The following is a 14199-nucleotide window of genomic DNA, read 5'->3' on the forward strand; positions in this document are numbered from 1 at the left end:
TCAACAGAAGAGTAGTTATGCAATAGATCTCGATCAAAGGGGTCATCCCATGACTCAGACATCATATAGCACATGGCAATCTCTTTCTAACAAAGCTAGAACCAGCCTTGTACCTCACATGGATCCAGAGATCTCCCCATTCATTGCTCTGCTAGATTTACATCAATCTGAGAGCTCAAGGGGAGTGTCTTATCTGCTGTAGCTAAGGAGGCGTGTCTCATCTCTTCCTATCACAGCTCAGGGGGCGTGTCCATTCCCTCCCTATCACATCTCAGGAGGCAGTTGAAGGATGAAACTGAGCATGTGCGGCCATCTCAGTGAGCCGGACAAAGAAAGAAGAAAAAGAACAAAGAGCAGGTGGAACTATACAGCAATAACTTCGGCTCATCAGAGCAAATACATTCTAATACTGTATGGAACTCCTGCTCCGTACAGTATTGGAACAAAGTTTTATGCAAATCGACTTCGGATGTTACATTCGAAGTCGATTCGCTCATCCCTAGTCAGGACCTGCATGCAAGCCTTACATCACTAAACACAATAGAGTGATGTAAAGATCGCGCCACTGGACCTTGGGTTTTCTGTATTGTAATGAGCTACGTTCCTCTACCTGGCAGTCTAATGGACGGATTAGGGTTTGGTGAGTGCCAGGAGAACGTTGCTTTCCTCACTGTATTGTGCCAACTGTAAAGGTTTCTGGAGGAGAGATAATGCTATGGGGTTGTTTTTCAGGAGTCGGCCTAGAATAGGCATTTCTATTACGGGCGGCACGTTCTGTTCCGCAAATTGCATCCGCAAAACACTGTACAGTCGTGTGCATGAGGCCTAAATGAGTAAAAATTCACACAGACACACTCCAAAAAAGTGTTTAGGAATCACAGCAACTCAGTCACAGACAGGCAGACCACATAAAGTTAAGCCTTATTCACACGTCAGTGTTTCACGGACGTGTGCTGTTCGTGTTTTCCACGGACAGCACAGGTCCCCATTCACTTTAATGTGTGTATTCAGACATCAGTGTTTTAGCAAGGTCCGTGGGTCAGAGTTTTTAGCACGGAAGCATGCTCTTTTTTGTCCGTGTTCACGGATCCATTCCACCCATTATAGTCTATGGGTCTGTGAAAACCATGGATGCAACACGGATGCCATTTATGTTGCATCTGTATTTCACGGATCATTAGGAAGAGATGCTTTGAAAATTATTTTTCAGCTGTGCAGGGTCAGTGAAACACGGATGTAACATGGACAGAAAAAAACGGACACATGGACCCAGCACGGATCCTTCACGGACAGCTTCACGGATGCATCAATGACCACCTGTCCACGGATTTGAGCACGGACATGGATGTGTGAATGAGGCTTTACAGCGAGGTCACCGAGTCCTGAGGCGCATAGTGCACATACACATTTTTTTCTACTGAGCATGGCAGGATAGAAAGGCCCAGTATAATATGCTTTTCCTTAATTTTTACCAAAGTATACATTAAACATACTACAAAAACATGATGTGGACACAGCCTAAGGTCTCATGTACACAACCGTATTTTGTTTCTGTGTCCGATCCTTTTTTTTTGCGGATAGGATGCGGACCCATTCATTTCAATGGGTCCGCAAAAAACGCGGATAGCACACCGTGTGCTGTCCGCATCAGTATGTCCGTTCCGTTGCTCCGCAAAAAAAATAGTGCATGTCCTATGTTTGCGGACAAGGATAGGCATTATTACAATGGATCCGCAAAAAAAAAAGGATCCGCAAAAAACCTGATGCCATACGTAACGTCATCCGTTCTTTTTTTTGCGGATCCGCAATTTGCGGACCGCAAAACACATACGGTCGTGTGCATGAGGCCTTACTTTGACAGACTTCCCTAAATGATAACATCTATGAAATGCTATAATGCTACTACACTAGTGGGCGCATCACCATCCCAACCACACCCCAGGAACTTCAAAGCATCTTGGTACTTTTTAAACATTCATACTTAAAGTAAATGAACGGAAAAGGACATAATGCTCCATGACCAGGCTGATTTATTCCAGGAATAGATTGAGATAAAAGAGAAAAGGAGAGCAGGAGCCAGGAGGCTTTACACAAACACCCTGTTTATCAAGCAGGAAGACAAACGTAAAAGAAAGATATTATATAAGAAGCCACCATACACATAAAAGGACAGTACAGAGCTAGAACTAGGATTTTATTTTAGATATATATATATTTGCAGTATATGCAATATTGGGAAAGTGTGGTGGTTTGAATTTTCGATACTTTTGCACATCACTACCCACAGGTGTCAGCAGTGTTACAAATTGTCACTTGCTGACAGTAGTGCAGCCTTAGCTACTAAACTGGCGCCATTTTTAAAGGGGTTAGACGGGAGATTGATATTGATGGTCTATCCTCAGGATAGGTCATCAATATCAGATCATCAGGGGTCCACCTACCCATCAGCTGTTTGAAGAGACCACAGTACTCCAGACAGCCTACCAAGCACAGTGCCGTCCCCTGGATAATTGCTGTGCTTGCTTGCTATTGTAGCTCAGGCACATTCACTTGAATGGGACTGAGCTGTGTCTAGGCCTCATGAACACGAACGTATTTTCTTTCCGTGTCCGATGCGTTTATTTTGCATTCTGTTTCAGTATGTCCGTTCCGCCAAAAAAGAACATGTCTTTTTATTGTCCGCATTACGGACAAGGATAGTACTGTTCTATTAGGAGACAGCTGTTCCGTTCCACAAAATACGGAATGCACGCGGATGTCATCCGTATTTTTTGTGGATCCGTTTTTTGCAGACTGGAAAATACATAGGGTCGTGTGCTTGAGGCCTTAGGAAGAGGCCTAAGCACTCATGGAGCTAATATGATGTGAACCCATTCATTTCAATGGGGCCACAAACGATGCGGACAGCAAGCTATGTGCTGTCCAGATCCATTTGTCCGTTCTGCTGGCCTGCAAAAAAAAATAGAACATGTCCTATTCTTGTGCATTTTGTGGACAAAGGCGGGACAATTCTACAAGAGTTTTATAAAAATGGCAGCATGCACAGGGTCAAGATCCGTGTGCATGAGGCCTAAGGTGGATGTGATGAAGGGCTAAAGACTCCCTTTCTAGATTGTTATTTTGCCTAACTAATAGTAAATCTGGACCATTGACTTTAGATAATGTATCTGAAGTCTTCTAGTAAGGTTTCATGCACACAGCAGTGTCTATGAGGGAGATTTATCAAACTGGTGTAAAGTAGAACTGGCTTAGTTGCCCATAGCAACCAATCAGATTCTACCTTTCATTTATCACAGCTCATTTGGAAAATGAAAGGTGGAATCTGATTGGTTGCTATGGGCAACTAAGCCAGTTCTACTTTAGACTTCACCATATATTTTGTTCCACAAAATAGATAACTCCCATATGCAATTCCATATTTTTCTCTCTTCTATCAATAGACAAGGCCATACTTGTCAGCAATGCAGGCAAGAATAGGACCTGTTCCATAATGTGTGGAGCGGCCATATGGATCAGTGCAAAATATGGATGTGTGCTTCAAGCCTATGTTCTTAATGTGTAATTCTTCAGAATTAGCTGCATCCACATATTATGATGGCCATTTTTGGTTGTTTCCATAGTTTGCAAAACTGGTCACACAAAGTGATATCTTAAATTTTTTATCAGAAAGTTCTTTTTTTTTTAGGCCTCATGCACATGGTCGTTGTTTTGGTCCGCATCTGAGCCACAGTCTAAAAGATGCGGACAGCATCCGTTGCTCCGTTCCGTAGCCCCACAAAAAATATATAACATGTCCTATTCTTGTCCGTTTTGCAGACAGGAATAGGCATTTCTACAATGGGCCGCCTGTTCCGTTCCGCAAATTGCGGAAGGCACACGGGCGGCTTCTGTGTTTTGCGGATCGCAAAAAACGGAGCTGTCGTGTGCATGAGGCCTTAGTAATAAAAATTAGATTTTTATTTTCTGGTCCCAGGTGAAGGTCATGTTGTTTCTCATAACTAGTGAACACTATTAATTCAGATCTATCTGCTCCCATGGGATTTCTAACCAGACGTCTTCTGATGTCATCATTCCACCCCCACCTTCCACAGTCTCAGCTCTTTTCCAGAGCTAGAAGCTCAGACGGTAGGAGATTCATTGAAGGGGGGAGGTTATCGAAGGGGTAAAAATGGTGCAGAAAAACATTAGCAACTAAAAAATGCAATCACTTCCTTCAGATCATGTACGGTCTCCTTTCTGGTAATGCTGACACAGAACTGCTGGTAAATGAAATGATCATACATATAAATCTGCAGTACACAGAATCGTATCTGTATGGACATGGTCACACATGTAGTTGTAGAAACCAAAACCAGGAGAGAGTTCAGAACTGAGGAGAAGTTGTATCTGTCCTTTACCCTAACGCTGGGTTCACACCTGAGCGTTTTACAGTGCGTTCCTACGCGCTGTAAAACGCACAACAGGCAAGAACCAATGATTCCCTATGGGAATGGTTCTCACCTGGGCGTTTTACAGCGCGTACGATCGTGCTGTAAAACGCCCGACGCTCAAACAAGTGCTTGAGCTTTTTTTTGGGCGTTTGTTGCGCGTTCCCGCACATAGATATTCGGGAACGCGCGACAATGTGTGTTCGCCTGTCTCTGTATGCGCGATTGTAAACGCCCGTACAATCGCGCATACAGAGCGCCCGTTTCAGAACGCTCAGGTCTGAACCCAGCGTAAGTTCACACCTGAGCGTTTTACAGCGCGTTCAAACGCGCTGTAAAACGCTCAACACATGAAAAGCAATGCTTCCCTATGGGAATGGTTCTCACCTGGGCGTTTTACAGCGCGTACGATCGCGCTGTAAAACGCCCGACGCTCAAACAAGTACTTGAGCTTCTTTGGGGCGTTTTGACGCGCGTTTGTGGCCATAGGACACTGCAGTCAATGACACAAACGCGCGTCAAACGCGCGTTTACTATTACAAAAAACGTTTGGGAAACGCTCAGGTGTGAAAGCAGGGTTATACTTTCTCTCCTTTTATGATCTACTCCTGATTTTGGCTTCCAAAACTGCATCGGGAAACCTGAATGTGAGGCCGTACCCTATGTATCAGAAAGTGTCACCTGCTGATCAGAATATATTAAGGCTGTGTTCTATATGCATTGAAGGAATGAGGAGAAACAGGGGGCTGAGAGGACAAGGCCTTAAAGGGGTTGTCTAGGCTTTTACTATTGATGACCTATCCTCTGCATAGGTCTATAATATCATATCGGCGGGGTCCGACACCCAGCACCCCCGCTGATCAGATGTATGAGGAGACGGCACCCGCAGTGTGCACTCGCCATCTCCCTTCCTGTCCGCTGCTGCTGTCTATGGTCTTTGACAGCAGCAGTGAACAGGAAGGGCGACGTGCACACTCCTCATACATCTGATCGGCGGGGGTGCTGGGTGTCGGACGCCCGCCGATCTGATATTGATGACCTATCCTGAGGATAGGTCATCAATAGTAAAAGTCCAGACAACCCCTTTAATAAAGCATCTTTCAGACCAGATGTATTTTCCAGCTAGTTAGATGTGAGACCATATAATAGAACTCTGTATCTGTAACCTAACAATTTCCTGAGCTTCTTTGTTTAGAGGCCTGCAGCTCCTCTGTTATTCCTCCTGAAAATGTATGAATAACTTGTGTTGTCAATTTATTCATAAGTTTTTAGAAGAAATAACAGAAAAATAGCTTAAAGTACAGTTCTAAGAAAAGGTGCTTGAGAATTTTCATTTCATAGGGATTGCAGTTATTATTAAACCAGATGAGTCTCCTATCCTGGAGAGGGGCTAACATCCTAAGGGCTCGTTCACACAACCCTCCGTGGGGCCGGTGCATGGGGATCGCAGACCCATTCACTTGAATGGGTCCGCGATCCCTCCGTTCCGCAAAAAGATAGAGCATGTTCTATCTTTTTGCAGTGCGGAGGTACGGAACGGAACTCCAGAAAGCACTCCGTAGTGCTTCCGTAGTGTTCCGTTCCGTGCTTCCATTCCACACCGTTCCGCATCTCCGGATTTGCGGACCCATTCAAATGAATGGGTCCGCATCCGTGATGTGGAATGACAACGGAATGATGCCCATGTATGCGGATCAATATGGGAACGGGACACCAACGGTCGTGTGAACGAGCCCTAATCATGATCTTTGAAGAGCTGCTTCTAGCATTCAGTACATTACTAGCTTTTAATAGTAGCCTAGTAACACTTGTGAGTTAAAGAACGACCAGCAACTTGCAGTATCAATTCCCTTGTCTGTACTGTAATCTCAGGAGAGGAGTCACCGTAATAATGTGTAATTAACCTAAGAGAGCCAATAACACAAGCACGGTAATGTTTAGTAGCTTCTATGGAATAGCCAAAAGCTCAGGACGCAAAACTGCTGCAAGTATAGTTTGCAATTGACTTTACAATAAAAACTGACCGAATTTCACCTACAGCAGGAAATAATCCATAGCAAGGAGCACTCTTAGGCCTCATGCACACAACCGTGTGCCAGCTGTGCCCGTGCTGTGGACCGCAAATCACGGGCACCAACCATGTGCCTGCCGTCTCCAGACCCATTCACTTGAATGGGGTCCGCAATCCGCATCCAACGGTCTGCACAGCAAATAAGTAGTGCTTCTGTGGGCTTCTGATCCGTGCTTCCATTGCGCACCGTATCTTCCAGATTGCAGACCCATTCAAGTGAATGGGTTCACATCCGTGATATGGTGTGCATGTGGCCAGTGCAATGCGGGCACGGACCTGCTATGGTTGAGTGCATGAACCTTAGGCCTAGTTCCCACTTCAGTGATTTGGTCAGTGATTTCCAGCAGTGATTGTGAGCCGACACCAGGAGAGGAGGAAACATTTGTACCTGTGGTGGGTTTTTGAGCCGCTCCTACTTTTTGGCTCACAATCACTGATGGAAAACATTGATCAAACACTGACCAAATCACTGAAGTATGAACTAGGCGTTGGGACGCTTTTACACGAGCAGTTTTTATGGGGGTTGACAACGCCTGGACTTGACATTGACCTATTATGTTATATTCATACGACAGTGGAAAACGGATGTTTCTTAATGGCCGTCACATTAGAACCATTGAGGTCTATTGGCCTATTCCAAATGGAAATTTTTTTAATTGCCCGTGAAAAACAGCAGTAAAAAAAAATTGAGCATCCAGTTTTGGTTTTCACAGACCTCCATAAAATTGAATGGGGCTGTTTTTAAGGCACGTCATTTAGAAAGCACCCATTAAAGAACAGCCATTAAAATGGGCCATTTTGGCAGTTTTTTAACAGTCATGTGAATGTAGCCTTAAAGTCAGTGGGCCAATTTACATGTCTGTTTTTTTCACTAATTATCGGTCCATTCAGAGAAAATTGCAATATTTTCATCAACTTTACATACAGTACCTGCCCAATCAAGTCAATAGGCCAGTGAAAAAAACTGCACTGTCTATTTTTCACTGATGGTGGCCAGGAGATGCTGGTTGTCCCGTATCGCTCGTGGGAAACCAGCCCTAGCTCTTCAAGCAACAGAGCAACAAGAGTTCAAGATGAGAAGAAACCATACAATGTTTAACTTACCCTCCTTAGGAGTCACCCGAGACGCCTGGTCTGTGTGTGAAGGTGCAGTATAGCCCAATGATGAACTACCTGGATGTGAAGGAAGCGTATGTACATATAAATGTTGTGGAGAGGAGGACACGGGAGACTACTGAATAGCAGACAGATCTGAGTAGAGTAGACAATGAATGGTGCTTGCTCGCAATATGCAGATCTGTTAGACGCTCTAAAACTTTTTACAAATGCACTAGCTACTTTATAATAAACCCTTTCATGTAAGTTTTTACCATAAATATGTTGAGGACGTCATGATATTAAAGGGGTTATCCAAGGTCATAAACAGCCCACCCATGTTTCAGGCCCCTCAGAGGAAATATACTTACCCCGCTCTCTGCGGCGCTCCTGGTCCCCGCACCGCCGCTGCTTCTTCTCCCTGTACACGGAGTAAAACATCCGGTGCGGGGGGGAGCAGCCAATGGCAGACAGGGACGAGCCTCCCTAGCATCGTGGGTGACACTAGGGAGGGCCCCCCCGACACCGGATGTTTTTGTCTGTGTACAGGGAGAAGCAGTGGCGGCGGTGCGGGGATCAGGAGCGTTGCAGGGAGCGGGGTAAGTATATTTCCTCTGAGGGGCCCGGCACATGGGGGGGGGGGGGGGCTGTTTATGACCTTGGATAACCCCTTTAATGTGAAGCCATTACAATATGGCGCTGGCACCTAGATGTTTACATACAATAATGCACAATGCGCAGATGCCAAGTGTTATCTTTCTCCTCTTTTTGTACTTCAGCCAATAAGACAATGGCATGAGCCTCAGTAGAGGAACGCCCTCTCTGACGATAGAAAAACTGCTTAACTTCCTGTAATATAGGAGTTCTGCTTTGATACTTACTTGGTGTCAGTGCGGTTCTTCTGTGCACGATAAACTAACCGCTAGTAATTTGGAGCAGACAGTCGATAACACAGCAAACTGGAGCTTGTGTGCATACAAAACAAACATATATAAAAGAAACTCAACTCCTATACATTCTGGCCTAGCAATCAGGATCTGATCTCCATTATTTAAACTGCAGGGCCGGCTGTATTCATAAGACGTGTAATATTATATTTTTAACCACCTCCCTGCCTCCACACGACTATATATATGTGTCGGTGTTAGGCTGTTTACAATTGACTATTGACATTATACTTAGCATTCTGTATTAGGAATGCTATTATTTTCCTTTATAACCAAGTTATAATGGAAAATAATAAATTGAATAGAGCATCTAACCCAAACCCGAACTTCAGTGAAGAAGTCCGGGTTCGGGTCTGGGTACCGCATTCAGTTTTTTCTCATGCGCGTGCAGAAAACTGAACAACGGAACACAATTGCAGTCAAAACTGACGTGCCTACTCGCGTGGGTTTCCCGCAATGCACCCTGAACGCATCCGGCCCTCACCGGCGATGCCTGTGTGAAGGGGGCCTTATAAAGCAGGAGGAGCTGAGCAGATTGATATATAGTTTTGTGGGGGGAAAAAATCTGCAAAACGTGTATTTCATTCCTTTATATCTGTGCTCATTCTGGGCTTTATCAGTGATTGACAGCCTTCACTTTATGACTGTGCATATAGAGAGAGCTGTCAATCACTGATAGGACCGCCTCCTGGACTTCAGAGCATCAAATTAGATATGATTGAATAAAATACAAGTTTTACTGAAACTTTTCCCATAAAACCATATGTCAATCTGCTCAGCTCCTCCTGCTCTATGACCTGCAGCACAGACACCATGTCCAACGTGACTGGTTCCCTTTAACTATCTGCCTATAAGCTGTGGTCACAGGGGAGACCCTTGAGCATTGCTGCAGCACTACTACTTCATGTTGTCTGCGGCATTTAGGGGAGAGGGCCAAATGTGATGACATTTACACGGCCTGGTCCTGTCAATGAAACTGGAGAGGCTCATTTGCATATATTAAAACATAATTTCTCTCAATAATGCGGTCACATATGAACATGGGACCAACACAGATGCCTTCAGCTGCCAAGCGAACATGTAACAGGTTTCATAGGTATAAATCTGCTGACAGATGCCCTCTAAATAGAGCTGTCAACCTTTTATATGAAGCTCAATAATACTGGAATATCGTTACGGATCTATAGGAATAATCTGCTAAACCACGACAGCCATTGTTCAGGAAACCTCACCTGTATGCACAAACCATTTCAGAGTTTCTGCTCGATGAATGTTAACAAGCAGATTCTGATGCCTACAAAATGAACTATGGTGGTGGAAGGCAGTGAGGATGGGGATAAGGACATGCCGCCCTACATTGTGTCAGCCCCGACAAGTTCCAGTGATTGACAGCTTTACCTCCCATGAGACAAAAACTACAAGAACTCTGGGTCACTCGAGTATTTCATGAACTGAAATCTGGAAGCTATTGCTATATGGTATGCAGCCCGCAATCCTACTGCATCACATCTATGCCGAAGAGAGGGAATGGTTTCCCTGCTGTGAATTAAAAGCTTCTTCTAAGGCTACTTTCACACCAGCGTTAATATTTTCCGGTATTGAGATCCGTCATAGGGTCTCAATACCAGAAGAAGAAAAAAAACGCTTCCGTTTTGTCCTCATTCATTGTTAATGGGGACAAGACGTAACTGAACAGAACGGAGCACTTCAAAATGTATTCCATTCCGGAGAGCAAACAACAGCATGCTGCGGTTTGCTTTCCGTCCTGTGCAAGTCAGTGGGGACGGATCCGTTTTCTCTGGCACAATCTGACACACTAGAAAACGGATCTGCCCCCCATTGACTTTCAAAAGAGTTCATGATGGATCCGTCTTGGCCATGTTAAAGATAATACAACCGGATCCGTTCATAACGGATGCAGGCGGTTGTATTATCAGTAACGGAAGCGTTTTTGCTGAACCCTGCCGGATCCAGGAAAACCGCTAGAGTGAAAGTAGACGAAGTCAAGGAGTTGCAAACGAGTACAGGTCATGGAAATGAATCTCTGCAGATACATTTACCTCTGTAATAGTTTGGAGCATAGTATAGACCTTCAGATGTTACTGATCAAGACCTGGATTTATAATCTGCACAGAACATTACAGCCGCAAACCTAATCCAGTGGCGATAAGTGTCAGCGCAATTCCTCAGAGAAGTACACCCGGGTGCAGCTTGCAGCCAGAGCAGCAGTAATTGAATTATTAGAAGGATGATTAGAAGAAATTGGCAGACAATGGTGATTTATCACAATGAGGTTTAAGCTATACACAGAATGCCAGCACGTGGTGACCCCAGTGGGTAGCAGGTCAGAGGTCATTTTTGGTTGAGCAGTGAGACTGGTCAGACCTGCGGCACATGGGACACAGATGTCGGCTTTGTCTGATGAATAGGGCACAGACACAGTTATTTCCTGCTCTGCTGCAGAACATGTGATGTCTGAATTGAGCAGAAGGATAGATTGGCAGGACAGATCCAAGGCTACGTCTACACGATGCAACACGATTTTGTTGCACTAATGTCGCGCAACAATTTTTATAATGGCAGTCTATGGTGTCGCACTGCAACATGCAGCATGCTGCGACTGCGACGCAACAGTCGCATAAAAATCCATCTCGAATGGATTTTCTGCGAATGTTGCGTCGCAGTCGCAGCATGTTGCAGTGCGACACCATAGACTGCCATTATAAAAATTGTTGCGCGACATTAGTGCAACAAAATGTCGCGTGACAAATGTCGTTGTGTAGACGTAGCCTTAGGGTCCACTCCGTATGTGTTTTGCGGATCCGCATAACACGGACACCGCCAATGTGCGCTCTGCATTTTGCGGACCGCACATCGCCGGCACTCTCATGCATTGTGCAGATCCGCAAATACAGATGCGGACAGCACATTCCGGCCCCATTGAAAATCAATGGGTCCGCAGCCTGTTCCGCAAAATTGCGCAACGGATGTGGACCCATTTTGCGGACGTGTGAATGGACCCTAGGCCTCTTTCACACGAGCGTGATGGATTAGGTCCGGATGCGTTCAGTGAAATTCGCACCATTTTGCAAGCAAATTCAGTCAGTTTTGTCTGCGATTGCGTTCAGTTGTTTAGTTTTTTTTCCCGCGCGCGTGCAATGCGTTTTGATGTGTTTTTCACGCGCGTGATACAAAACTGAAGGTTTACAAACAACATCTCTTAGCAACCATCAGTGAAAAACAGGCCAGCGTTGCGTGAAAAACGCTGAATATAGAACATGCTGCGATTTTCACGCAACGCAGAACTGATGCGTGGAAAACAATGCTCATGTACACAGACCCACTGAAATGAATGGGCCAGGATTCAGTGCGGGTGCTGTGCGTTCACGTCACGCATTGCACCCGCGCGGAAAACTCACTCGTGTGAAAGGTGCCTAAGAGTGGGTGACAAGTATGGTATATTCACATGGCGAGATTTTGCCCACATTATCATACAAAAAACATCAGTTTAATTGGGATCAAACTGCAACATGCTAACTTACGTACTCTTAAGCACCTAATGTGTGAGATTTATACGGAAAAATACTGTGACAGCTGACACTTACTCTCCCTGAGGTAGCTGAGATGAGAAAGTAGGACTTCTGTGTTGTAGAGAGTCGTGCTGCGCTGGAAATCCTCCTTTGTCATTTTACAGAGATCCTTGCCGTCCAAATTTTGAAAAAGGCATGAGTCAATGTCTATGAGTCCGTACTCCTTGATCGCCCAGTCTAGCCATTGCCGCACATGGTCCTGACTCCACAAGGTGGGATCTGCAAAGGGAGGTTGAAGATACTTTAGTGACAAATCACACAAAAACCCTAAGTTTTATAGCTGCCTTAATTTTGTATAGCCCTGTAGGTAAATATCATGACACATTACTAAGTATGAGCAAGTCTAATGTCCTCCTCTCCAACCTCAACATTCCTAATCTCCCACTGAAATCAGTGGGTGTCCATATGATGCACAGATGCAAGTAGTCCTCCAGGCTGAGAGCGGTTGGGTGCTGCTCTCTCTTTCTGGTAGATTATTAGTACTAGAATACTCTGCTGTATCCTGGGAGTTTATACTATTTGGCAGGTAGACAAAGGGAGTGACATATGGCAGTGAACTACCTGCTGGCACAATGACTCTCCTCTCGTTGGTGGTCATATTGGGTGGAGGTCCATTTTTTTCATCCATATAGCTGTAAGTCATTCCGTTGTTCTCAGAGCCGATAAGTTTGCTGCATTTGTTCACACTGCAGTCCACAGGAGATTCCCTGAGATGGAAAGAAGACACTGGGGAGATCAGTAACACAATAATGCTCGGAGCCTTGTTCATACAGGATGTGTAGGCAACGTTAAATTTGCGAAACAAAATATTTTATTGAATTTTCAGGTTCATACAAATGGAAAAGTAATACAATAATACAAAGTAAGCACAGTCGTGAATGGTAGATACAATATCAGTAGTCAGATAAATAACAGTAAATTCTGCAAATCACTTCGTATCCGTGAGGATGACCGATTCAGGACAGGAAGGGGATGTCCTTTATTCGATTCGGGTCAATGACATATAGGCTGGTACTGAGCAGCCACATGAACTGTCTTGATGTTCTTTCGGGTGATTGGTCGTATCCCCAACAAAAACGTTAACTTTGACTTCTGTACACTGGCTTATACCTTGCTCTCACGGTTCAGTGCAAGTTTGTGTGGTATTTTGTGGTACTAATACCATTAGTGAATTAGGGTATGAGCACACAGTCAGGTTTCCTGATGCAATTATGGAAGCCAAAGCCAAGAGTGAATTAAAACAAGAAGTCATGTCTGCCCTTCATATTTTCCACTCCTGATTTTGATGGCGGCCATCACAGTGCCATGGCTTACATCAAGCCACATTAGAACGCCGACTCTCACACTAGAGAAGTGCGGATTAGGCAGGGCTCTTCTGTCACTACTGGTGCCCCTTGCTCCTGAAGAAGTGTGCGTACCAGGAGCACAGAAACGCGTCGAGCTGTCCAGTACTAGCACTCCTTGCTAGTAGTGCCTGATAGTTGGCTGTATATGAGCCATATCAGCTGGTACATCTGCTAGCAGGAGTATAGCACCATTGTTTCGTCACCGGTGGGTGGCATAGTGCACGGCCATCTCCTGGGTGACGCTGATATCCCAGTGGTGAGAGCGGTGTGGTTACCGTGCCGGTAGGTAGAGGCCGGAGGTCTTTATCCCGAGGGCGCAACAATTATTGCACGTTATATGGCCCAAATTGATCCCTATATCATGTGGATAATAACCTTGTGACACTGAGGTTTTTAAAAATATATATATTTATCCACATGTTGGGCAGGCACGTGTAGGCCTCATGCACACGACCGTTGTGTGCATCCGTGGCCGTTGTGCCGTTTTCCGTTTTTTTTCACGGACCCATTGACTTTCAATGGGTCCGTGGAAAAATCGGAAAATGCACCGTTTGGCAGCCGCATCCGTGAGCCGTGTTTCCTGGCCGTGAAAAATATATGACCTGTCCTATTTTTTCCACGGCCAACGGTTCACGGACCCATTCAAGTCAATGGGTCCGTGAAAGAACACGGATGCACACAAGATTGGCATCCGTGTCCGTGATCCGTGGCCGTAGGTTAGTT

General features: G+C 45.1%; 1 protein-coding gene across 1 annotated transcript in view; it reads right to left on the bottom strand.

The window, feature by feature from the left end:
* Positions 1–14199, bottom strand: part of FLI1 (Fli-1 proto-oncogene, ETS transcription factor) — an 89215-nt gene that overhangs the window by 32152 nt on the left and 42864 nt on the right. Inside the window, exons 3-5 of the mRNA XM_044281766.1 lie at positions 12692–12837; positions 12146–12349; positions 7603–7671 (exon numbers count right to left, since the gene is read on the bottom strand). Of these exons, the coding sequence (XP_044137701.1) occupies positions 7603–7671; positions 12146–12349; positions 12692–12837 (419 nt within the window). The remainder of the gene's footprint in view (positions 1–7602; positions 7672–12145; positions 12350–12691; positions 12838–14199) is intronic.

The sequence above is a fragment of the Bufo gargarizans genome, chromosome 2, assembly GCF_014858855.1.
Source record: "Bufo gargarizans isolate SCDJY-AF-19 chromosome 2, ASM1485885v1, whole genome shotgun sequence".
In the NCBI taxonomy this organism is placed as follows: Eukaryota; Metazoa; Chordata; class Amphibia; order Anura; family Bufonidae; genus Bufo; species Bufo gargarizans.